We start from the raw sequence: 27,960 nt of genomic DNA, 5'->3' as shown, positions 1-27,960 counted from the left end.
GTGAGAAACCCGAAGATCTTCGCGAAAGCTTCACCAACAACCAAAATAGTCAGAAATCCAGACAATCGAACGCACAAACGGAATGAGCGTCAAGCATGTCCAAATATCAAATAATGATCATGCATAATCCACAAGTTTCATGGAATGAGAACTTAATAGTTAATTAATTAATTAAATGCGAGCAAAGGTGTGACAAATCGCTCTCTTGAACCGGCTTGGAAAGCTTGCACTAGTCAACAAATGAGTTAGTATTAACAAGGAATGAAGACCAAAGTTAAGCATTCATATCACCACTCAATGCACCGAGTTTCAAAAGGAAAGAAAATTCCAGAGGCACTTTCACCATCTCGTTACAATCAAATGCATTGTTTATTTCGTAAAAGTAAAGCAGTAAAAGCTCTCACGCCAAAAACACGTATACCACCATTGTCGATGAATTATGGTCCGACCAAAACTCTAGAGTAAATAAAGACTCCACGGGGTAAAAGAGCAAGTTCTAAAGTTACAACAATTTATGAACAACGGTAATAATAACGCAAAGGCTAACGCAAATCTCTAAAGTTAACAATATTTGAAACATCAAAATAAAATATTCCATTATACATTCAATTTTACTACACCCAAAGCACAAAAGCCTTGAAAATGCTAAAGGAAACGAATAATACAAAACAAAAAGAAAATCAAGCTGAAGCATTTGAAACTAAGGCATCGAGACAATCTCCTTAAGTCACCCCGGAAACGGACTTAAACGGGTTCAACACCTTAGCAGAAATCACAGTATCATAGTAGAACTTTCTCGCCTGCTCCACAACTTGTTCATGGACTCCAAGCACGTTGTGCATAGTCTCTATAAAAGAGTTATGGAGCGTCAGCCTCAGACCAACCACTTTATCCTATAGGGATTTCAAAGGCTATATCATTTGAATATAGTTTTTTTTATGCTCCTCCATCTCACGAGTCTTCTCCTCAATGGAATCAGAAGTAGTCTTGTTTCGCTTCTTTGCATCTTTGAGAGAACCCTCCAGCTCAGTCACATGATCCGTCATGGCCTAAGGAGAGCCATGTATTTTCACTTACTTTTGAAAAGAATTTGCAGCTTTAACCTTCTCCTGTAGCGTAACAAGCTCCTCTCGGAGATCAAGGCACTTTAGATCCATAACTTCAGCATCCCCTTTCCAAGTATCCCTTATCTGAGAGGGATTACTTAAGGCCAAAACATCACTCGTCCAATAGAGACGAGAGAAAAAATGGAAGCAACGTTAAACATTATATAAGCAAGCTCGTAGCCCATTTCCATCTTATCCCCATCGGGAAGATTATGAATAAAAGATAAATCAACGTTGAGACAATAGCTACAGCCTCCTCAAGAGTGTGTGGAAGTTAATAAGAGAAAATATTTGGCATCTTTATGAATGAAGTCACCTCCTCAGAAGCATCATCCTCAGAGGCCCAAGTCTATTTTGGAGAACACTCGATTTTGGGAGACTATTGTTCCTCTTTGTGGGCCCTCTTAGTCAAAACCAGAGGTGATGTTGATTCCTCCACAATCAAAGCGGTCGCAACATCCACTAAAAGATCCACTTCGTACACAGAAGCAAAAGCTTGTACAGCCGAGGTAATGTTGGACTTGAGAATTCACACACAAGAGGGAGGTGAGTGTCGTGGTTTGTAAAAACATACTTTTGAAAATTTTTGGTAAATTAAATTAGAGTTTAAAATCATTTTCAAATAACAGGTAGCAGGAAGTAAATAACATAAAGTTAAAGTTAATGGAAGAAGAATGACACATAGAATTATAGACTGTTAGAACAAGAATTGTTCTGATCAATAATCTTAGTTTTAATGATAACAATGTATATGAATTTTGCTCAAGATAATGTGGTACTCTAATCCTATGCAATTTCCTTTTCAGGAAATATATAAAGAGTATGCACAAATCAGCGCTAAGAAGCTTTAACTCAAAAGGTTCAGTATGCAACTTCAGCACATGGTCTGACAAGACATCAGAAGATGGTCAAGCAGAATCAGAACATGGTCTATTAGAAGCATCAGAAGAACTTGAGTTCAGAAGCAGAAGCACTGAAGTCATGGAATCACGCTCAGAAGCATATCAAGATCAGAAGATCAGAAGATGCTCTGCACCAAGTTGTTTGTACTCTGATGATTTTCAACGTAGTATTTACAAAGAACAAATCAGAATCAAGTACTAGATGGCAGGTTACACTGACTGACAAAAGGAACGTTAGAAGCTATTAAAGGCAATGTCAGTAGTCACAGCAAAAGCAAGGCTCGAGGTAGTTGACAAAACAGTGGAACATTAAATGCAATGCTGTACGGAATACGCAAAGCATTAAATGCTCCCAACGGTCATCTTCTCAAACGCCTATATAAATGAAGTTCTGATGAGAAGCAAGGTTACCAATTCTTAACAATTTATGTGAATATTAACTTGCTGAAACGCTGTTCAACTCAAAGCTCAGAAACTTCATCTTCAACCTCACTACATTACTGTTGTAATACTTTAGTGAGTCTAAGCTTAAATCTGTAAGAGAAATATCACAGTTTGTGATTATCGCTTTTAAGAAGCAATTGTAATACTCTTAGAATTTGTTTACATTAATTTGTAAAGGACTAGAGTGATCGGGTTGTGATCAGTATACTCTAGAGAAGTCTTAGAAGGTCTCTAAGCAGTTGTTCCTAGAGTGATCAAGTTGTGATCAGAAGACTCTAGAAGACTTAGAAGTTGTCTAAGTGGAAAACCATTGTAATCTCATGTGATTAGTGGATTAAATCCTCAGTTGAGGTAAATCACCTTGTATAGGGTGGACTGGAGTAGTTTAGTTAACAACGAACCAGGATAAAAATACTTGTGCAAATTATTTTTATCTTACGAGTTTTGAAACTACACTTATTCAAACCCCCCATTGTCGCACGCTCGCGAAAAATGAACAGAGTCGCCACCAATATATTTATCCCATAAGGGAAAGGAATATCAGAAAACCTAACAAAGGAAGGAACAGGGTCTTGCGACCAGAGAATCAAGGTACGGGAGTCGGTTACGCGAGGGGAAGGTGCTAGCACCCCTCACGCCCATCGTACTCGATGGTATCCACCTATGTTTGTTTCTATCTAAAGGGTGTATGACTATGTCTATGTCTAAATGCGAAATGAATGCAAAATGTAGGGAAAATAAAGAATTGTACTCGCACGGGCCCTACCCCGCTGCCTACGTATCCTTTTCAGGAATCAGAGTTACCGTAGCTCGGCTAAAGATTTTCTGTTTGTTTTTGTGTTTTTTAATTGGGCGGCGCTAACGCTCGCGCTCTTGCATAAGGGATCGCCTAGGATGCAATGGAGCGGAGATAACGGTGCCCTTAGGAAGAAGAAAGAGATTGGTTTGTGTCTTTTAGGGTAGATGAGTGATGAACAGTACCCAATACCGGGCCACTCACCATTTTCTCTACTTTGCTTTAGTCTGAACCATTGTTAGATGTTTTAAAGTGTTTTTGGTTGTGTATTTTTTAAGGGAATTTACTTCACGATTCGAATCACATAAAATGCATAATGATCGAGAAGCAGATTAGGGAATGAATCCCACTCACTTCCATCCCATTATGTAATGTTCGAGAAACAGATTAGAGAATGAATCTCACTCATTTCTCTCCCATTAATTAATGTTTGAGAAACAGATTAGGGAATGAATCCCACTCGTTTCTCTCCCATTAAGTAGTGACCGAGAAACAGATTAGGGAATGAATCCCACTCGTTTCTATGCCACTAAGCGATTGAGAGATAGATTAGGGAATGAATCCCACTCATTTCTCTATCACTTACTTAATGTGCTTCGCATCTTCCTTTTATTAATGTTTTAAAGAGTTGAAAAGAAAAGAATGCAATAGGGAACTAATCCTAAATTCTAATCTAAGTTGTCTAATTCCTATCTATGTACAAAAGGAAACTAAAATGGTACAAACGAAATAGGCCTAAAATAAGGCCAAAGATACAAGCGATAAAATCATACAAGAGTCATACAAAAATAACATGGAAATAGCACAAAAAACAATTCAAGCATTAATGCGAAATTAAACTAAGACTACTATTTTTATGGGTTTTTATAAAGGAAATTAAATGCCAAAATCAAACTAAAAATTCTACTATTTTTATGAGTTTTCTAAGGTCAAAGATCACCTAAAAATCTAACAAAATATTAAAGGTTTTATCATGTTTTTATCAACTAAAAGTAAAAAACTATTGTGAAGTGAATTAAAATCTATCGTTGATTTTATGCTTTTTTCTTTTATGATTTAAAAATGGATTTATGAGCTAAAAATAAAAGCAAAACAAAAATAAAATGAAACTCTAATCTACCCTGCAGGGGGGGTGCGCTAGCAGTTTTTTAAAAGACTAAAATCATGTTAGAAGCAATCCGGGCTCAAACAGGGGGAGTGGGAATAGCAAACATACTAAGCCCAAATTCATAACAGCATATGCGTAACAGTAAAATGGGGGTGTGATTTCAGAAGGAGGGCGGGGTCCAACTATGCAAGGCCCAGCTTGCATTGTTCCATCTATTTTGCTTTTTATTTCACTTTTATTTTTAGTCAGCATTCATTCATCATTTTTTCATGTGGTCTTCTATCTATGTGAAACGTGACATGGTATCTTTATTATGAAATCAATTGGTCAATATAGGTTTAAGTCACTAGAAGATAAAATAATTAATGGTCCAATCAGGATTTAACACGCCACCTGCTAATGATTCAAACAAAAACGAAATGCTAAAGACTGGGAACCTGAGCCACTAAGACGCCGCCACCTAATAAAACAAAGGGACATGCAAGGGCCTAGTCGGAGCCGGAGATGCTCCGGTTATCTTCTTCAGCCCAGCGCCACCACCGGAGACATAACAAAAAATCCAGAAAGCGAAAGCTCTCACCTCATCTCAATCGGTTTTTTGCATAGAGCATGGATCTAAGCTTGCTTTTCTCTGAAACTATCCCTATCATCTAAACCGAAGCAAAATGTAAAACCCTAACTAATCAAAAAATTGACAAAGCAACATTCAAGTATCGTGAAACAAACCTACGTTCTCAACATTCAAATGCTTGGCTCAAACACACGCAAATAAGCATCAGATTCGTATGGATCAAAAGCAAGAATGGATGAAGCTTCACATAAAAGTAACAAACCATGAACGCGTTTCAGATGCGCAAGATCTATGCATGTCGTCATGATGCTGAGAGAGTTTTTTATGTTATATTTTACCTGGAGGAGTTCTTGAATCAAAAGATGAGAAAAACGCCACCGAACTCCACAAGCTCACGTTCGAAGGAGATGATGGATCGAGATTGTAGCTGGTGCTTGAACCGTGAGAAGCAAACTCGAGGTATTACGCAGCAGCAGAAGAGTAGAGCATTGCTTCAAGTGAAGTCATAGTAGTGGTGACGAGGTTGATCCGGTAGCCATGGCAGTGACAGCTGCAACTTCTTGAGCTAAGTGAATGGTGGAGGTGAAGGTTATGGAGGTTTAATGGTGGTTGAAGGTGGTGGTTGGTGGTTGCAGTGGTGGTGATTGGTTGATGGTTGAGGAGTTTGTTAGAGTTTGTTACAAGATGCAACAAACTTTGAAGATGAGTGATGGAAGATAGAGAGAGAGGACCGAGGGAGAAAGGAGAGTGAGGAGAGAAGGCTTTGAGAAAAATGAGAGAATGAGAGTGTGTAGTGTGAGTTGTGAAGGGTTGTAGCTTATATAGTATGAGTGTGCATGGGCTCTATGGTGTGGTGTGTTGCATTGGATACTCTTTTCTTTACTTAGTGAACAAGGGTTATGCAATTGTGGTAAGCTTTTGGTGAGCCTTTCACGTGTGCAGCATGTGCATGGGATTTTATGGAAAGGGTATGCGTGCCTTTGTAGCAATGGGTGTTCTTCTCTTTGCTAATGCCTTACACCAAGAACACCTCATGTAGCTCCCTTTGCAAACATATAATTCTCAATGTACTTCACCATTTGGATTAAACTTTAGCCCAATGAGAAGGGGGGATGGAGTATAGAAAGATTGTTGTTGGAAGTTTGTTAGGGTAAAGGTTGGAAGTGGGAGAAAAAGGGCCTGGAACATGGTGTGTGGTTGCTGCATATGGCTGGCGCGTGACCTGGGAGTTTGTACTGATGCCTTTGCCAACACGCCCTTCTCATGAGCACGACTTTGGATGTCTCTTTCTTATTCCATACTTGTCCAAACTTAATAACCTTGATCTCATTGGATAGAGGACATGGCATAGAATATTTAACGATCAAGCTTGCTCAATATGGAGACATGTGGAAGAAGAAATCTGGACTTGAATCTAGCCCACCATGTGTTTGATGATATGCATGCGTATGACTTAGAATTCTGCCTTGGCTGGATACTTATCTGGTCATTGCAAGGGCATGACTTTAAGGGCTTGCCATTCATTCAATACTTGTTCAATTGACTCAATTCTTGGCTTATTGGGAAGAGGGCATGGCAAAGATTAGAATGATACCAAGTTTGCTTCCATGGCATTTTTGTAGACCTCTAAAATTGGCTTGAGATTTGGCATGCCACATGCTTGATGAAATGCCTGGTCATGACCTGGCTTGTGACTTAGATTGTGACTTAGATTGAATGGATTTCCAGTGACTTCAAACCACTTTAATTCTTCATACAAGCTTCAGATGAAAAAGTGTCCAACTACAAAGTTGTTCTCCTCCATGAGAGGAACAACTTTGATGTTGGGGATTTTTCCAAAAAATGCCATTTGCCACGTGTAAATCAGGGCTGAAGTGGACTGCTCATCAAGATTTAACCTTCAAAAAAAAATTTCTAAGTGTTGAAACCTTCCATTTTTGTCATTTTTCTATTTTTGGCAACTTTTTGTCAAACTCCTGATTTTATCCATTCTCCGACTTTTCCTGATTAATTTTCCACCAGAAGTCAATATTTGAATAATTTTCCCGATTTTGACCCAAAAGTCAACTGTTCCGACTTTTCCGACTATTGATGAAATTCCCGATTAAATCTCTTCCACTCACATCTAGTCAAACAAACATGTCCACCCAGTCAGTATGAGAAGTTTTCCACACATAGAAGCCACTTCTGATTAAATGTTAACCAGGAAGTCAACTGGTTGACTTTGGTCAAAGAAACCCTGATTTAAAGAACCAGATGATTTGCAAGCTTGTACCCTCTAACCAATGCCCTGATTTGAAGCAGAGAGACACCCCAATCCAGGAGGACTTCAATGAACATAGAGCCACATGACTAGACCTCAGTTTTCTCATTCTTTGATCAAGCTTCTTTGCAATGGAGCTTTTCTTGCTAGCCCTTGAATAACACCTATGATATGAATGCATGGATATGGATTATGACCTAAGTGATGTGTGTACATGAATGCAAAGCCTAAGCCAGTTAGAAGTAAAGGGGTAGGACAAATTTGGGGTATGACAGCTGCCCCTATTTAATCGTCTTAAACCTGAAGGTGAGATTGGCGTTAGCCTTTCGAACATTCGAGGTAGAAGAAGATTAAATATCAAGACCTGAAATTTGTCCTGAAGAAAAGATGGTGTGAGTGTTATTTTTGTTTGATATCTGCTGGGGAAAGAGATTTTTGTTTTTCTGGTGGATATATTTACAGTGAACAATGGATTTGGATGGAGATAGCTTATAACGTGGTAGCGGTGCCGACACGGGGTTTTCAAAGAGAATGGTTGTATGAAACAATGATCGAAAGAATAAGACCTCGTGCGATTTTACGACTCAACGTCAGGACTGAAAGGAATAAGATCTCGTGGCGATCTATGACTCAACATCGAAAGAAGATCTCGTGGCGATCAACTTGTCAACAGAAGAAAAGGGGATAAGATCTCGTGGCGATCTTATGACTCAACATCGAAAGAAAATCTCGTGCGATTTTCCACACTTTGGAAAGGAATAAGATCTCGTAGCGATCTTATGACTCAACATCGAAAGAAAATCTCGTGCGATTTTCCGCACTTTGGAAAGGAATAAGATCTCGTAGCGATCTTATGACTCAACATCGAAAGAAAATCTCGTGCGATTTTCCACACTTTGGAAAGGAATAAGATCTCGTAGCGATCTTATGACTCAACATCGAAAGAAAATCTCGTGCGATTTTCCACACTTTGGAAAGGAATAAGATCTCGTAGCGATCTTATGACTCAACATCGAAAGAAAATCTCGTGCGATTTTCCGCACTTTGGAAAGGAATAAGATCTCGTAGCGATCTTATGACTCAACATCGAATCGACATCGAGGGACGGAAGAAGACATTGTGTCAGACACTCATCAGAGATTGAAGATACCTCGCAGCGGCACCGTGGTTGGAAATGTTTGTAGTATGATAGCAGATATCAGGCAAAGTTTGTGCAGGTAACAACTTGAGGATGGGTCATTGTTCTGATTCAACATTGGCTCATATTATCTGGCTTATGCTTTGTATGCATGTTTGAGTTTTTACGGCGTAATGATCCATTGTGATGGATATGCTACGCTTTTGAGGATGCAGTGCTGTATGCAATGGATTCTATATGCAAAGAGGGCCAAATAAAGGCCCTGGTGGAACCGAAGAGTAGGATCATTGGGGTCCGTCGCCTGTGATCTTGAAACGCCATTGTAGGTGGGCGTTGGAAGCTTCATAGTGCCAAAGATTATTGGCAACTGTGTGGAGGATTAGAACATAACTCTGTTGGGGAGGAAGTGACTTTGCTCGACTCTCCTTACATCCTACTGCTCGGGGAATCATGAGTTTTGAGAGACCATTCTTCGTCTGTCATATGGAAGAGGGATATGGACCTTTTCATGTGCTCCATGTTTACCAGTGCTAATGAATTATACCTTGGCACTTTCATGCGGGATGATGATGACCTTTGTGACATATCATGAGCCAAGATGATGGCTAGAACCTGCAACCTGCACAGAAAACAACGTTTGGATGCAAATGGTGCCCCTTCGAGCACTTTTATGTTTACGTAACATCATGCTTCGTTTTGATTTTGTGATTATTGCCCCCATGTTCTCAATGCAATGTTTAATAACGAATTAAATCACACCTCGCATGCGTAAAATGAAAAGACAGAAAGAAAGCTTTTGCATCAAAAGATTATTTCATTGATGGAATGCCTGTGAACAGGCTTCTGTACAAGGAAGCAACTCCTAAATGAGGTAGTTGCGAAAAAGAAAATAAAATGCAAAGAGCGAAATGGCAAAGAGAAATGCTCGGATTTCCACTAAAACTGATATTGCTACAGTTCCCATATCCTCGATCCTCTCAATGCTTTGCTTCAGAAGGGTAGTGGTTGGATTGATCTGTCCGTTCTGCCAAGGGCGTATAGTGGTCTTTGTGAAGGATATTCAGACTGCAGCCTCTCGCTTTTAATCCCTAACTTTTGCCTGGATCGCCCTTTCGGGTTTTCAATCCAGCGGGATGCCCCTTTTTGCCTAAGCCGCCCTTTCGGGTTTTCAACTTAGCGGGTTATTCTCTTTTTTGTTTTATCCCTAATTTTTGCCCAAACCCTTTTGGTTTGCCGGGATGCCCTTATTTCTGCCTAGGTACGTCGACCTAGCGGGTCTTTTATGCGTAGTATTTTTTGACTGAGTCTGAATTGACTGGAAGCGGAACGTCTTCCCCATCCATCTTCGTCAGGATTAAAGCACCACCTGAAAATGATTTCTTCACAATGTATGGTCCCTCATAGTTGGGAGTCCATTTGCCCCTTGGATCGGTGTGAATTGGCAAGATCTTCCTTACGACTAGGTCACCTGTGTGGAATTCTCGAGGCCGAATTTTCTTGTCATACGCTTTCTTGATCCTTTTTTGGTACAACTGGCCATGGCAGATAGCAGATAAGCGTTTCTCCTCAATTAGATTGAGATGATCAAGTCTCGTTTGAACCCATTCTGCTTCATCGAGTTTGGCGTCCATCAAGACCCTCAACGAAGAAATTTCCACTTCGACAGGTAGTACGGCCTCCATACCGTAGACAAGAGAGAAGGGAGTTGCCCCTGTTGAAGTACGAACCGAAGTTCTATAGCCATGCAAAGCAAATGGCAACATCTCATGCCAATCTTTATACGTTCTAACCATTTTCTGGACAATCTTCTTTATATTCTTGTTAGCAGCTTCGACTGCGCCGTTCATCTTTGGCCGATAGGGTGATGAATTGTGGTGTTCAATCTTGAACTCTTCACACAACTCTGCCATCATTTTGTTATTAAGATTGGACCCATTGTCAGTGATGATCTTGTTTGGAACCCCATATCGGCATATGATCTCTTTCTTGATGAAGCGAGTAACGACTTGCTTGGTTACGTTCTTGTAAGAAGCAGCTTCAACCCATTTGGTGAAGTAGTCGATAGCAACGAGAATAAATCTGTGTCCATTTGAAGCTTGTGGCTCTATCCGTCCAATCATGTCTATGCCCCACATAGCAAAGGGCCAGGGCGATGTTAGAACATTCAAAGGAGTTGGAGGAACATGAACTCTATCAGCATACACTTGGCATTTGTGGCACTTCTTCACGTATACATAACAATCACTTTCAATTGTCATCCAGTAATATCCCGCTCGCAAGATCTTTTTGGCCATAGAATGTCCACTGGAATGAGTTTCAAAAGATCCTTCATGAATTTCCCGCATGATCAATTCTGCTTCGTGTCTATCCACGCATCTGAGCAAAACTGAATCATAGTTTCTTTTGTACAGGACGTCTCCTGACAAGAAGAATTTGGATGCTAACCTTCGAAGCGTTCGCTTATCACCAATCGTAGCATCTTCGGGATACTCTTGCTTCTCAACATACCTTTTGATGTCGTAATACCATGGCTTTTCATCATACACATCTTCAGTAGTGAGACAATGGGCATGGAATGCATGGGCAGGCTCTTTGTAACGGAGGATCGTTATGTCTGGCACTTCCTTAGGGGAGCCAACTCTGAACATAGCCGCCAGAGTAGCCAAAGCATCTGCCAATTGATTTTCCTCTCGGGGGATGTGATTGAAAGTGATTTCCTCGAAAGCAGGCAGCAACTCCAAGATATAGTCCTTATAAGGGACTAAATTGGGGTGTCGCGTTTCCCAATCACCTCTCACTTGATGTATAACCAAGGCAGAATCCCCATACACCTCAAGGATCTTGATCCTCATATCAATAGCCGCTTCGAGACCCATTATGCAAGCTTCGTATTCTGCGACATTGTTTGTGCAATCAAAGCATATTCTAGCTGTGAAAGGGATGTGAGTTTGACGAGGAGAAGTCAAAACTGCCCCAATGCCATGGCCCATAGCATTTGATGCACCATCGAACGTGAGAGTCCATCGCTCTCCTGGTTCGGGTCCTTCATTATCATCTAATTTCATGATTTCTTCATCAGGAAAGTCAAACTTCATCGACTGATACTCTTCTAATGGCTGATGAGCAAGATGATCTGCAAGGACACTTCCTTTGATGGCCTTCTGTGTGACATACTGGATGTCATATTCTGATAAAAGCATTTGCCATCGGGCTAGTCTTCCTGTAAGAGCCGGTTTTTCAAAGATGTACTTTATCGGGTCCATTTTGGAGATCAATAGAGTAGTGTGAGCCAACATATACTGCCTCAGTCGGCGAGCAGCCCATACCAAAGCACAGCAAGTTTTCTCGAGTAGTGAGTAGCGGGATTCACAATCGGTAAACTTTTTGCTCAGGTAATAAATGGCGCACTCTTTTCGACCAGACTCGTCATGTTGGCCCAGCACACACCCCATAGATCCTTCAAGCACAGTTAAGTACATAAGAAGCGGCCTCCCAGGAACCGGAGGCATGAGAATTGGTGGCTCTTGGAGATACTGCTTGATCTTTTCGAAGGCTTCTTGACAATGATCATTCCAACGGATATCTTGATTTTTGCGCAGCAGTTTGAAGATGGGTTCACAGGTGTCAGTGAGATGAGAAATGAACCTGGCTATGTAATTCAATCTCCCAAGGAACCCTCGGACCTCTTTCTCATTCTTCGGTGCTGGCATATTCTGTATTGCTCTTACTTTGTCAGGGTCGACTGTGGACCTCCGATTTTTTTTAATACCGGGCCATACCTCTGATCTGTAGAGATACGTGAACTGACTCTTTTTTGTCGCTTAATGCTTTCGCATTTTTGAAAATTCACAGAGTCGCCACCGACCTTTTATTTTATCCAATTAAGGAAAGGTTTATAAAAGAAACAGAAAAAAGACCTTTAAGAAATTCTGGGTAAGGGGGTAGGTTATACAAAGGGAAGGTGTTAGCACCCTTTGTATCCATGGTTATCCATGGGCTCTTAAGTTTGCTTAGCTCACTTGTTTTTCGATCACTTTTCAATTGCTCTGAAATTGCTCATATGTGGTTTCAAATACCTTTGTAAATTGAATTTTGTAATGATCCGTGTGTGGATGTATACAAAATGCTTGTTTATCTTTCGAAAGATGTTTTGAAAAGAACGTTAACTTTGTAATAACCCGTGTTTGGATGTATACAAAGTATTGTCTTTTTTGAAAGTTTTGAAAAATCAACAGTGTATGAGAATTTTGTTTGTTTTGATTTGAGCAAGCAAACTAGGAGGTCTACCCTGAGTTGTAAGGTCTTTATCCTATTTCCTTTAAAAATCTATCCTTTCACCGGATATAAAAGCAAGGTTCGATTTTGTACTCAAAACAGTTGAATTTGACTTTGATTTTGAAAGATTGTAAAAGGGATTACCTGAAGAGGTGCAAGTGTGATTGTGATTGGATTCAGATATTTATCTTTGAAGTTAGTGATCTAACGGTCCAATTTTATCTTTGACATACACGCAGTTTATATGTGCGGGAAATTAAAATGCGGAAATGTAAAGTGCGGAAAGTAAATCTACGCTATTACATCGATTGTGCGGGAAATGTAAACTAGCCTATTTACATGAATTTGACATCCTATACATTTATCTAGGAATTTAAATTGCAAGAAAAATAAAAGGCATGTTTTTGGTTTTTTATGATTGATTTTAATTATGATTAATGCATGATTAATTAAATTAAAATGAAGAAAAAAGATGAAAATAGATTTAAACCTAGAAATTAAGTTTAAAATATGTACAAAATATTTGTTAATTAATTTTAAAACAAAACTAATTTTTTTGGAATTTTTGGAATTGATTTGAAATTGATTTAAGCTAATTAAAACATAATTATGCAGATAATTATACAAATAATTAAAACTTAAAGATAAAATTATTCAAAATATGTACAAAATTAGTTTATAATATATAAACAATATTTAACACAAAGAACAATTTTTTTTATGATTTTTTGATTGGTTAAAATAATTAAAAAGCAAATATATAAATATATACTAATTAATTATGCAAAAATATTAAAATTTTGAAGAAAATAAAATATTTTTATTTCAGAAAATAATATATTATTTTAGAAGTCTAAAAATATTTTTTGTGTATTTTTTGGATTTTTAAAACTATTTTTAATTAATTTAACAAAGAAATTAAAATAAAATAGAAAATAAAATAGAAAATAAAGGATACTGATCCTGTGTGGTAATTTGTGAGGGAGCATGGTGTGCACGCGTGATCTGGATCATTGGATGATTCATTAAATGAAATCAGAGGGTCCATAAATTGAGGCACGTGGTAGAAGATACACCTGCAAAGCACAGAATCAGAGAGAATTTAAAAAAACACGCGCGCGCTTCTGAACCAATGAGGAGGAGACACCTCATCGTCTTCAACCTTCAGACAAGGGTTTTTACAGCGCTTTTATGAAACAAGCGCTGTAGTTGATGAACCTCAAACCTGCAAAATAGCGAATAGGGGTAAACGCATAAATAAGTTTGGCGCGACCTATCAGTTTGATTCGTTTGATCCATGCGAGTTCAATGGTGCCAATTAGAACCTCTAATTTTGCCTATTTCAGAAAGCCCTAATTTTGAGTTGAAGAACCCTAAAATGGTATATGCTACAAACAGCCATTAAAATCCAATTGAAGCTCCAGAAACGACCAGAGCTTCAAACCAAACACAATTTTGCATCTACATCTTGTTAAATATGTGTGAGTTATGAGATATAAGTTGATTTTAGTTTGAACAAACCGTGGCTTATATAGCTCGATTCAATGAAGTTTAGGACTTGGAAATGATTGGAATTGTTTCAGTGTAGCTCAGAGATGATGTTTGAATGTTTATTTTATATTGAAATGGACTGAAACTTAAAATTCGAATTTCAAGTTTCTTTGAAAATTACAAGTGGTTACAAGTATGCAATATGATTAAGGATGCTTCTGAACTCGTGTCTCTTTGCTTGCTGAACTATGATAGCTTATTTATAAGCTATTTGTGCTTAGAATTGAGGCTAACTTGCAGCTAGTTGCCTTTGTTGAAAACTTGGTTTTTAAATATTAAAAACCTTGAATTTTTGACCAAGTCTTGACTCCATTCAATGCTCTTGCCTTGTGCACCAATCCTCTGCAGAAAATTGAAGGTTCTTTGATGAGTCATGCTTGAATTGTAAGCTACCATTTATCCATGCATTTTCCTTTTAATTTTAATCTTAAAGTAAGATAAAATCATGCAAAAATGGATAAAAAAAGGTATGGGCTTAGTCTTGGTCGTGGGAGGCCCATAGTAACATGGAAATGATGTTTGAATGCTGAAAACTTGGCCCCATTTGGAAAAAACACATTTTTGAGCAATGTTGATTTCATGCATTTTCCCAAAATTTAGCCAACTTCAACAAGGTGTAAATCCTTCAATTTTTGTCATATGAAGGAGATCTTGCACTTTTTAGAAACCTCAAAGAGTCCTCTAACCAATGTCTTTGGTCTCATGTCAAAATGATTTTTGAAGCTCCTTGTGTGTCCTTTTGAAAAAAGTGTCTTTTTGTTGACTTTGAAAATGACCTGTAATGTCTTTGGTCATATTTTTCAAATGGTGAATCCAATGACCATGGGATCAATGGCATTTGAAAGATACTTGAATTTCCTTCCCAATGAGCTTTGGTTTGAATTTTTTGGATGAAGGATGAGAGAGTTATGATCAGTCAAAGTTGAGTTGACTTTTCAGGCAAAAACCCTAATTTTGAATCTTAGGGTTTTGTTGATTTTTGATCTTTCCTTGATGAATTATGATCATCCAATGATCAAATGATGAATCCTTTGACAAAATATGGACTTTGACAAAAAATTTCATTTTTGACTGTCTGTTGACTTTTTTGGTCAAACGGGTCGTCTGTTGACTGTTTGAGCTGCTGACGGTGCGTCTGAGTGAATTGAAGTTTGAAAATTTGTATGATGGTACTTTGAGATATATGGATGTGTATGAAATCCATTTGAGCTCTCAAAAACTTGTTGCTCCTGTAAAACAAGAAAAACCCTGATTAGGGACTGTTTGTGTAGGAGACAGTTAAGCGTACCTGATTTTTGTGCAGTGCTGAGTTTCTGCTAATCGCGTGATATTCAGAAGACTTCTAACACAAAAATCTTGGAAATTTGAATTGTGAAAGATTGATTTGATTGATGGTACAAAACACTGTGAATTGTACTGCCAGCAGTTTGGCTGTCAACTGACTGTCCAGGTATTGATGCAGGAGTTAGGGTGAAAAATCAACAGTCAAAGTTAATTTTCTTTTTTGTTGTTTTTTTTTTGTGTTTTTGTTTTATGTGAAAAATGAAAGTTTATTTACATGACTTGTTAGAAAAACACAGACATAATAAATAACTAATATTTACGGTATGCGGGCAAAATTACCGATAATAACCCTGAAAATCATTTAATGCACAGAAATAGGAATATTTGACTGGCAGAAAACACACAAAATATTATCTTAGTAATTAAGCAATATTATGACAAATAGTACAACATTTAATACTGACAGTACAAATATCACATACTATATTGAACAGTACGACGAATAAACGGTACATTTAAGAAATAAGAAATACGACAAATTTTAAGAATGACGATTGATAACCCATGCTATGAACAATAACATGTAGATGATTGGGAGCATAACCATTGCAGGTCCACACTCCTCAGGACTGTGCAGGCAGAAGAAAGTCATGATCACCGTAGCAATGGTGATGACTGTAAGAAACAGTGTCTCTATCCACTTTGCCATTTTTGTTAGGGAAGAAGAGAAAATGGATTATGAAGTGGAAATTTGAGAAATGAATTAGAATTTGATGTGAGATTTTATGGAAGAAAATGAGAGGTATTTATAGAATGGAAAGAAGGAAAGAGACGTTGGGGAATGATGTGATTCCGTACAAAAGGAAAATTTGAGTGGAAGTAAGATTTGAAAGAAAGTGTATGATAGTGTTGGAAAAAAGAGAGATTTGATTTTTGAAAAAGAGATTTGAAAAGATTTTTGCAAATAATGGAATATAGTACAAAAATTAGTGGGAAACAAAAGATAATAATAATAATCTACTTGTTACCAGTACAGTCTGAGTTTCCTGATTCTGCGCCTGCAAAAAGATTTAACTCTGTACCAATTGTGTCAGTACTATTTATCTGTAAATAAATAAATAGCATGTGTGAAGTAATAAACAGTATTTGGCGTTTGCGTAAGAATAAATTCCACTGCAAGCCAAATTACTGTATAAGAAAAATTCTAAAAACTAAGTATTTCATATGTCAGGATATTTGTTGAAATAAAAATCCATGATTATATGAGACCCTTAATTTTCAGATTGGAGTTTTCTTGAAAAATATGTGGGCAAATTTTGGGGTATAACATCGACCTCAATCCCTCGTTGACTCACAATGAATCCAAGTAACTTTCCAGATCGCACTCCAAAAGTGCACTTATTTTGATTAAGCCTCAACTTGAATTTTCGCAAGCGAGCCAACAATTTCTCAAGGTATACCAAATGTTCCTCCTCAGTTTGGGATTTTGCAATCATATCATCGACGTACACCTCAATCTCCTTATGGATCATATCATGGAAAAGGGTCACCATAGCTCGTTGATATGTTGCACCAGCATTCTTAAGACCAAAAGGCATCACCTTATAACAATACGTACCCCACGGAGTGGTAAAAGTAGTCTTGGTCATATCTTCAGGAGCCATTTTTATTTGATTATAGCCAGAAAAACCATCCATGAAGGAGAACACCGAATACTGAGCAGTATTGTCGACTAGCACATCAATATGAGGCAGAGGGAAATCATCCTTCGGACTTGCCCTATTCAAATCTCGGTAGTCAACACACATGCGTACCTTTCCGTCCTTCTTAGGAACGGGTACTATGTTTGCAATCCAAGGAGGATACTCACACACAGATAAGAAACCAGCCTTCAACTGTTTTTCAACTTCTTCCTTGATTTTCAAAGCCATATCAGGTCGAGTTCTTCGTGGTTTTTGTTTTACAGGCGGACATTCTGGTTTGAGAGGTAGCCTGTGCATAACTATATCCGTGTCTAAACCAGGCATGTCTTCATATGACCAGGCGAAGATATCAACATACTCTCGAAGCAACTCAATCAACCTTCTCTTTACATCACTTTCCAAAGCGGCCCCTATCTTGACTTCTCTCTTCGCTTCTTCTGAACCGAGGTTGATGATTTCTATGGCTTCCTGATGTGGCTGAATAGATTTCTCCTCTTGTCTCAAAAGTCTTGCCAATTCTTCAGGGACTTCACAATCTTCCCCATTATCCTCATCAGCTTGGTCAATTGGATTCTCAAGGATATTAAGACGTGGAACTGTAACATTATCATTTTTGATGGAATTCGAGTCGGATCTGCACGATGGGTGATTTATGCCTTAGAATGCAACACATAAAAATAAGAAAAAGGAAAAGTTTTGCCATTTTTAAAAGTTTTTTTTTTAAAGTAAAAACAAAGATGAAAGAAATGGAACAGTAATTGCATGCGAAGATATGATTTTCATTCAATATTAAACAAACTGAAACAACATGGGGGGCCCTTCTTTATACAAGTGGTCAAAATGCTTAGGGCGAAGCATATGACTTATCGAAACAAAAACATTACATCTCCATGAAAGTGACTCTAGGGATGTCCAAGATAGTCCAATTGTTGAGTTCCTGTCCAGGCGCAGCATGGCAAATGAATTTGGAGAGATCTTCTTCATCATCATCGTCCACGGCGAGAACCTGACTTCCAGAATTGGTGCTTGCACTGACAAACACTTGAGAAATGGGGGGAATCACCTTCTTTCCAGGAATTATGCTGAGTTGAGTAGAGGAAGATGGTTGATACCCAAGGCCATACTTGTCTCGCTTCTCATGAACATCAATCAGCTTGCCCCAGGCACTATGGGGAGTACCAGCTTCTAAGAAGGCCTTAGCATCATTCAGAGACGAGAGGGGTGCTCCGAGTTCCTTCTTATTTTCAACCACGGGGAGTTTATCAACCGACACAATCTCTAAGGCCTGAAAAGGTGTCTCTTGTATCTCTCCCTCCACTTCAACATAACGGTATGACGCCAGATTATTGACAATCAAATCCTCTTCACTAGTGATCACAACAATCTTGTCATTCACAACAAATTTCAAACACTGATGGAGGGTAGATGTCACAGCCCCAGCAGCATGGATCCAAGGACGACCCAAGAGGCAAGTGTATGAAGGACTTATATCCATGACATAGAAGGCAATATAGAACATGTGAGGGCCAATCAAAACAGGCAGATCAATTTCCCCTTCTACGGACCTTCTGGAGCCATCAAACGCTCTGACACTCATAGTGCATGGTCTCATCATAATCCCATCCATACTCAGCTTAAACAAAGTAGTCTTGGGCATCACATTAAGAGAAGAACCGGTATCAATCAGAACTCGAGACAACACAGCATCCAAACACTTGACGGAGATATGCAACGCTTTGTTGTGTGCTCTACCCTCAGGTGGAAGCTCATCATCAGAAAAACCCAAACAATTACCAGCAGCAATGTTGGTCACAACCCCTTCAAACTGAGGCACGGTAATGTCTTGAGTTACGTGAGCGGAAGCCAGAACTTTCATCAGAGCATCACGATGAGCTTCAGAATGTACCAAGAGAGACAAGATGGAGATCTTGGCTTGGGTCTGATCGAGTTGGTCAATCACTTTGTAATCACTTTTCTTAATGATTTTCAAGAGTTGCTCGGCATCTTGTGCATTACGTGTCACAGGAGGATCAACAGCAACTTGCTTTCCTTTTGCTTGTGTACTAGCCTCTTTATTGGTCTCTTTAGGAAGCGGAGGAGGGGTAGCAAAGATCCGACCACTACGGGTAATGCCACTAGTGCCAGTAATATTAGTGATGCTCGAATTACCCACTGGAGGACAATCATATTTCTTCCCTCGAATATACACGGCATTATAACTCCAAGGAACAGCCTTAGAATCATTCACAGGAGAGGGAACAATAGACGAGGTTGAAGGAGTCGAAGGAACATTTGGAACCTGAATAACCAATGGAGTCCTCGGAGCTTAAACGACCAAAGGAGTACTCGGAGCATGAATGACCAAAGAAGTGCCCTGAGTCTTTGATATCTCAGCAGGGTAGTAAGGGATCTCTAAAGTAGCCACATCTTCGACAGGAATGACCCTTTCCACTCTAAGAACACCTTCATCCATCAGTTTCTGGATTTCTTCTCTCAACCTAGTGCATTCCTCAGGATTAGAAGAACATTGCAAACAGTAGTCATGTAGTTCACACAAAACCTTTTGTTGCATAAGATACTCTCTGACAACTGCTAGCGGCATCCTAACCTCATTAACATCATTTACCAGGATCTGATCATCACATAACTCAATAGCATTGGTCGTACCAGCATGAGGAGGCATAGGATTATTCTGCACATTAGGACCAGTAGGAGCGAACGAGATAAGCTTGTCGTCAAGGAGATCCTGAACCTTCAATTTGAATGCTCTACACTTTTCGATAGTATGGCCTGGAGCCCCTGAATGAAATTCACATCGAGCATTAACATCATAACCGGGAGGGAGAGGACTAGGTGGAGGTCCAAGTTCACGGAGTTGTACCAATTGACCAGCAAGCAGTTGAGGGAGAAGCTGAGCATATGACATCGGAACCGGATCAATACGCCTATCTTGGAATCTTGTTCTTTGCGGGCCCCTTTGACCTTGAGGCCTAGGGTTCTGTTGACGATTCTGAGGAGCAGCAGCTTGTTGTTGTGGTACGAAAGGCTGTTGGGGTGCCATCCATGGTTGTGGAAGAGCAGCAGCATATGCCTGAGGGACATATGGGCTAGGAACAGCATAAGGCATCGGATAATAAGGAGGTGGAACAGCAGAATATGCAGGAGCTCGGCCTTGGTCAACAGAAGCGGTGCTAGTCTCACCCTCCTTCTTCTTCACAAACCCAGAATACGGCTTCTTACCATTACCACTTGAGTTGCTAGGATTAGTAACACCTTGAATGGTACCAGCTTTGACACAGTTCTCAACCCTCTCACCAATGATGACCACATCCGAAAAAGAAGGAGAAGTATTACTAACCATGTGCTGAAGATACGGCCCTTTCAGAGTTCCCATAAACAGATCAATCAATTCTCGGTCCAATAAGGGAGGTTGAACTCGAGCAGCGAGTTCACGCCATCTCTGGGCGTATTCCTTAAAGGACTCTTCAGATTTCTGTGACATATTCTGTAGCTGGGCACGGCTAGGAGCCATAGCAGTATTGTAGTGGTATTGTTTCAAGAAGGCATCAACAAGTTCTCCCCAAGTACTAACATTAGACCTCTCGAGTTTCATATACCACTCCAATGGGGCTCCAGTGAGACTATCCTGGAAGAAATGCATAAGCAGAGGTTCGTTCTCAGCGTGAGCGGCCATCTTACGGCAGTAGGAGCGAATGTGAGTCTCTGGGCAGGTAACTCCCTTGTACTTATCAAAATCCGGCACTTTGAACTTCAGGGGAATAACAATCCCAGGTACCAAGCACATAGCAGCAGTGTCGAAACTCGAAGTTTTAGCAACCTCAACAGCCTTAAGGCGTTCTTCGAGAGCTTGGTACATCTTAGCAGTCTCAGTCAACTCAGCAGTAAGATCATGTTCAAGATCAATAACCTCATGGTGGTCGTCCACTACTTTCAGTGTCTCATTAATAGGAGTCTCCTTAGTTTTCACCCCTCCGTCAGCAGAATTGGTAGGAGTATCTTTGACCAAACTAGCGACGCTCTTTCTGAGTTCATCCTGTCCTTGAACAACGGCATGGAGAGTCTCCATAAGTTGGGCCATTCTTTCCCCCATAACATCCATATCCCTACGGAGGGCAGCTTGATTCTGTTCAAATTGTTCCATGATTCTCTCGTTACTCCTGGTGCGGTAAGGATGTAGGAAAGTCAGCTTCGTCGTCGGAAAGAAATCTGTTGCTGAAAAGGACCCCAATTAGTTTCTTGTACAATAACCTGAAAAATGCAATGTGATAATGTGAATGTATGAGTGCATGTGTGCGTATGACGTGATGTGCCATTTTCAGAGTATCCAAGATTTAATATTGATCCAGAATGGCTAACAACGTGACAAAAGATAAGTATCAAGAGAAACTAGTTCTTTTTCATTCATAACAGAAATTTAAACTTGGGCAAGCCATACATCAACAAGATAGTTCAACAAAGGAAATAAAAGACCCCATCCAACAAGTCTGGTGGTGGTCGAGACATACAAACTCAAACATCAATCCATCTGAACATAGAACAGAGGTCCTCCTTGTCTGAAGTGCTCGTCACTCCACTTCTTAGTTTCATCAAACAGTTTCTTGGTTGCTTCTCGATCTCTTCCTTTAAGAAGGCTTTGAATCACCTCATCTTTGCGAAACAAATGCCCATCCAACTTCTTGCAGCATTCCCTAAGTTCGTCACACCCTTTACATTCTGGGAGATAATCTTTCTCAGGTGCATTCTCCATATTTGCCATTTGATTTCTGAGCTTGACATTCTCTTCTGTTAGTCGTGCGGAGCGGAGGTGACTTCCTTTCAGCTGTGTTTCGACTGCTATTCTCTGAGTAGTCTCATCTTCCAGTTTCTTTTTCATAGTCCTCAGCTGATATTTAGTCTCTTTTTCTAACTGGAGCTTGCAGGCCTTCAAGTCTTCCCTATACTTTTGCTTGAGCTTCTCTTCTGCCTCTTTTATGGCCTTTTTTATGATCTTCTCGTTATCCTCGACAATGATAGTGGTAGCTTTTTCACCCCTTTCAGTTCTAGTCCTCTTTTGAACTCTGGAAGATTCTCCTTTCAACATTTTAACCTCGTGTGCTAATTCAGCCCTTTTCTGATTCACCAAGAAGTACTCTATCTTAGCATCTTCCCCCTTCTCACGCAACCAGATGTTTTCCACATGTACCTGGGCATAGTCTTCAGCTGGCACAGTGGCAGTTAAAACTTCAGGTGGTTGTTCATACAATGGTTTAACCTTCGGGAAAGGCAACAGGCGCTCCTTGACTCTATCTTTCACCCAATCAGTGTAAGCTTGTTTAGCAACGGCATTCTTCCCTCCTAAGGAAGTTCGGTTATCTGTATGAATACTATTCCAGGCGCTCCTCACTTTTTCTAGACCCTCTGGATCAGCCCCTTTCTTAAAGCAAACAGATTCAAATATTTCCTTGTCTAACGGCTTGTCCTTTAGTGCAAAACCCAACTGGCGCAGCGCTAGCCTCGGATTGTAATTGATAACTCCCTTCGTTCCTATGAGGGGAACGTTGTCAAAACTACCACATCTAGTGATAACTTCCTCTATCCCTTTCCCAAGGTGATACCAAACGATGTCATTCGCCGTAAGCCCCATGATCCTTTGAGGCCATTTCTGTGAGTCTCTTGTTGTGACAAACGGTCCACTTTTAGGCAAGTGTGAAGTGAACCACTCGTATAACAACGGCAAACAGCCTCCAACGGCTCCCTTCGTCCCATACCTGGAATGAACAGCATAATAAGTATCTGCCAAGAGAGTAGGCACGGGGTTTTGATCCATAAAGAGGCAAATGGCAGTGAGATCGACGAAATTCGGGATATTCGGGAACAACACCAAACCATAGATCATAACAGCTAAAAGAGCATTGAATTCTTTCCATTTCTTCTCAGTAGCCAGGGCATCAGCTTTTCTCATCAGAAATTTAACATAGAATCCGTGGGTTCCACCATTAGGCTTCCAGTTATCTGTAACATCTTTCATGCTCAAATAAAGAGCACCAGCAATTCGGTCCATTTTCGGTTTCTCAGGTACACATACAAAAGGAATCCTGTGTTGAACCTTAATCTTGAGGATATCAGCATATTCTTCAAGGGTTGGTGCCAGTTGGTAATCAGGAAAGGTGAAACATCGTAACTCAGGATCGTAGAACTAAAGAAGTGTGTAGAGAGCCCATTCATCAACCCGAGAAGTTAACATGTGTAGGATATGACCATATGTCTTCCTGAACTCATCCAAGTTTTGCCCAGTAACTGAAGTGCTCAAACGAATCAGAGGCGTTATATCCTCACGGAAGAAACTGCAGGTGAAGGTGCGCCTAGTAACTTCTTTGGTAACTGTCACGTTGTTAGCCATTTCAAGTGAAGAAGATAATAACCTTGGATACCCTGAAAAAAAATGGCATGCACATGAGAAATAATAATACTTCTTTTCTTTCTTTCTTTTTTTTTTTACATATCTTTTCTTTTCTTTTCTTTTCTTTTCTTTTCTTTTCTTTTCCTTTTTTTTTTGAAAGGTAAACATGCCATGATGTAAATGATGCAATGGAGATTTCCCCACATAGGAGAAGTGTGTGTAGCCTCTGGATGAGATCGGACGTTGCAGGATCAAAGGTCCGGCATAGGCACAGTGAAACCATAAGAACACAAGTCACCAACAGAACGGTCACCAACGGTACCTGTCATGTATATCCCACCCCACTCACAGGTGTAGTCTAGGTCAGGGTAGATCAATGGCTTCCAGCGTTATCAGTTCTCCTGAAACACCATCATTGTCGCAAATACATGCCAACAACGGTATCTCATTTGAACCTCGACTGGTCGTGGGTCTCATGATCGCAATCAACAGAACCTGACATTCTGTTGGCGTCATGACTATCCACTCTATCCTAGGTATCCTATGTGTCACTCTGGCCTGGGTATTGGGCCTTTTACCTCATAAAACATCCCACCCAACCTGCAAAACAGAACAGAAGACCCCAAGGAACACAGAATATAATCCATATGCATGATGTGCAAACAGAAATAAACGTGATATGCAAGCAGAAAAGTAAACATGCAAATATATATACAAGGTATAGACATAAAAACAAATAAACACCCAGTAAATAAACAAACAAACGCAGGCTAGGATCGACTCACTAAGGATGGACCAGCAACAGGTCTAGCAACATCCCCAGCAGAGTCGCCAGCTGTCGCACGCTCGCGAAAAATGAACAGAGTCGCCACCAATATATTTATCCCATAAGGGAAAGGAATATCAGAAAACCTAACAAAGGAAGAAACAGGGTCTTGCGACCAGAGAATCAAGGTACGGGAGTCGGTTACGCGAGGGGAAGGTGCTAGCACCCCTCACGCCCATCGTACTCGATGGTATCCACCTATGTTTGTTTCTATCTAAAGGGTGTATGACTATGTCTATGTCTAAATGCGAAATGAATGCAAAATGTAGGGAAAATAAAGAATTGTACTCGCACGGGCCCTACCCCGCTGCCTACGTATCCTTTTCAGGAATCAGAGTTACCGTAGCTCGGCTAAAGATTTTCTGTTTGTTTTTGTGTTTTTTAATTGGGCGGCGCTAACGCTCGCGCTCTTGCATAAGGGATCGCCTAGGATGCAATGGAGCGGAGATAACGGTGCCCTTAGGAAGAAGAAAGAGATTGGTTTGTGTCTTTTAGGGTAGATGAGTGATGAACAGTACCCAATACCGGGCCACTCACCACTTTCTCTACTTTGCTTTAGTCTGAACCATTGTTAGATGTTTTAAAGTGTTTTTGGTTGTGTATTTTTTAAGGGAATTTACTTCACGATTCGAATCACATAAAATGCATAATGATCGAGAAGCAGATTAGGGAATGAATCCCACTCACTTCCATCCCATTATGTAATGTTCGAGAAACAGATTAGAGAATGAATCTCACTCATTTCTCTCCCATTAATTAATGTTTGAGAAACTGATTAGGGAATGAATCCCACTCGTTTCTCTCCCATTAAGTAGTGACCGAGAAACAGATTAGGGAATGAATCCCACTCGTTTCTATGCCACTAAGCGATTGAGAAATAGATTAGGGAATGAATCCCACTCATTTCTCTATCACTTACTTAATGTGCTTCGCATCTTCCTTTTATTAATGTTTTAAAGAGTTGAAAAGAAAAGAATGCAATAGGGAACTAATCCTAAATTCTAATCTAAGTTGTCTAATTCCTATCTATGTACAAAAGGAAACTAAAATGGTACAAACGAAATAGGCCTAAAATAAGGCCAAAGATACAAGCGATAAAATCATACAAGAGTCATACAAAAATAACATGGAAATAGCACAAAAAACAATTCAAGCATTAATGCGAAATTAAACTAAGACTACTATTTTTATGGGTTTTTATAAAGGAAATTAAATGCCAAAATCAAACTAAAAATTCTACTATTTTTATGAGTTTTCTAAGGTCAAAGATCACCTAAAAATCTAACAAAATATTAAAGGTTTTATCATGTTTTTATCAACTAAAAGTAAAAAACTATTGTGAAGTGAATTAAAATCTATCGTTGATTTTATGCTTTTTTCTTTTATGATTTAAAAATGGATTTATGAGCTAAAAATAAAAGCAAAACAAAAATAAAATGAAACTCTAATCTACCCTGCAGGGGGGGTGCGCTAGCAGTTTTTTAAAAGACTAAAATCATGTTAGAAGCAATCCGGGCTCAAACAGGGGGAGTGGGAATAGCAAACATACTAAGCCCAAATTCATAACAGCATATGCGTAACAGTAAAATGGGGGTGTGATTTCAGAAGGAGGGCGGGGTCCAACTATGCAAGGCCCAGCTTGCATTGTTCCATCTATTTTGCTTTTTATTTCACTTTTATTTTTAGTCAGCATTCATTCATCATTTTTTCATGTGGTCTTCTATCTATGTGAAACGTGACATGGTATCTTTATTATGAAATCAATTGGTCAATATAGGTTTAAGTCACTAGAAGATAAAATAATCAATGGTCCAATCAGGATTTAACACGCCACCTGCTAATGATTCAAATAAAAACGAAATGCTAAAGACTGGGAACCTGAGCCACTAAGACGCCGCCACCTAATAAAACAAAGGGACATGCAAGGGCCTAGTCGGAGCCGGAGATGCTCCGGTTATCTTCTTCAGCCCAGCGCCACCACCGGAGACATAACAAAAAATCCAGAAAGCGAAAGCTCTCACCTCATCTCAATCGGTTTTTTGCATAGAGCATGGATCTAAGCTTGCTTTTCTCTGAAACTATCCCTATCATCTAAACCGAAGCAAAATGTAAAACCCTAACTAATCAAAAAATTGACAAAGCAACATTCAAGTATCGTGAAACAAACCTACGTTCTCAACATTCAAATGCTTGGCTCAAACACACGCAAATAAGCATCAGATTCGTATGGATCAAAAGCAAGAATGGATGAAGCTTCACATAAAAGTAACAAACCATGAACGCGTTTCAGATGCGCAAGATCTATGCATGTCGTCATGATGCTGAGAGAGTTTTTTATGTTATATTTTACCTGGAGGAGTTCTTGAATCAAAAGATGAGAAAAACGCCACCGAACTCCACAAGCTCACGTTTGAAGGAGATGATGGATCGAGATTGTAGCTGGTGCTTGAACCGTGAGAAGCAAACTCGAGGTATTACGCAGCAGCAGAAGAGTAGAGCATTGCTTCAAGTGAAGTCATAGTAGTGGTGACGAGGTTGATCCGGTAGCCATGGCAGTGACAGCTGCAACTTCTTGAGCTAAGTGAATGGTGGAGGTGAAGGTTATGGAGGTTTAATGGTGGTTGAAGGTGGTGGTTGGTGGTTGCAGTGGTGGTGATTGGTTGATGGTTGAGGAGTTTGTTAGAGTTTGTTACAAGATGCAACAAACTTTGAAGATGAGTGATGGAAGATAGAGAGAGAGGACCGAGGGAGAAAGGAGAGTGAGGAGAGAAGGCTTTGAGAAAAATGAGAGAATGAGAGTGTGTAGTGTGAGTTGTGAAGGGTTGTAGCTTATATAGTATGAGTGTGCATGGGCTCTATGGTGTGGTGTGTTGCATTGGATACTCTTTTCTTTACTTAGTGAACAAGGGTTATGCAATTGTGGTAAGCTTTTGGTGAGCCTTTCACGTGTGCAGCATGTGCATGGGATTTTATGGAAAGGGTATGCGTGCCTTTGTAGCAATGGGTGTTCTTCTCTTTGCTAATGCCTTACACCAAGAACACCTCATGTAGCTCCCTTTGCAAACATATAATTCTCAATGTACTTCACCATTTGGATTAAACTTTAGCCCAATGAGAAGGGGGGATGGAGTATAGAAAGATTGTTGTTGGAAGTTTGTTAGGGTAAAGGTTGGAAGTGGGAGAAAAAGGGCCTGGAACATGGTGTGTGGTTGCTGCATATGGCTGGCGCGTGACCTGGGAGTTTGTACTGATGCCTTTGCCAACACGCCCTTCTCATGAGCACGACTTTGGATGTCTCTTTCTTATTCCATACTTGTCCAAACTTAATAACCTTGATCTCATTGGATAGAGGACATGGCATAGAATATTTAACGATCAAGCTTGCTCAATATGGAGACATGTGGAAGAAGAAATCTGGACTTGAATCTAGCCCACCATGTGTTTGATGATATGCATGCGTATGACTTAGAATTCTGCCTTGGCTGGATACTTATCTGGTCATTGCAAGGGCATGACTTTAAGGGCTTGCCATTCATTCAATACTTGTTCAATTGACTCAATTCTTGGCTTATTGGGAAGAGGGCATGGCAAAG

The 27,960-nt window shown here is 39.8% G+C and overlaps 1 protein-coding gene across 1 annotated transcript; it reads right to left on the bottom strand.

Moving 5' to 3' along the window:
* Nucleotides 1-1,073: 1,073 nt before the first annotated feature.
* Nucleotides 1,074-23,037, bottom strand: LOC131605136 (uncharacterized). Its single transcript, XM_058877530.1, has 2 exons — nucleotides 22,249-23,037; nucleotides 1,074-1,190 (listed from the first exon to the last, which is right to left on the bottom strand). Exons 1-2 carry the CDS (start codon nucleotides 23,035-23,037, stop codon nucleotides 1,074-1,076), a joined length of 906 nt encoding a protein of 301 aa, XP_058733513.1.
* Nucleotides 23,038-27,960: the final 4,923 nt, after the last annotated feature.

This window comes from Vicia villosa, linkage group LG5 (genome assembly GCF_029867415.1).
Source record: "Vicia villosa cultivar HV-30 ecotype Madison, WI linkage group LG5, Vvil1.0, whole genome shotgun sequence".
NCBI classification, from domain to species: domain Eukaryota; kingdom Viridiplantae; phylum Streptophyta; class Magnoliopsida; order Fabales; family Fabaceae; genus Vicia; species Vicia villosa.
Note: the sequence above shows the minus strand (reverse complement) of the source record. Positions and strands in the feature narration are given on the sequence as shown.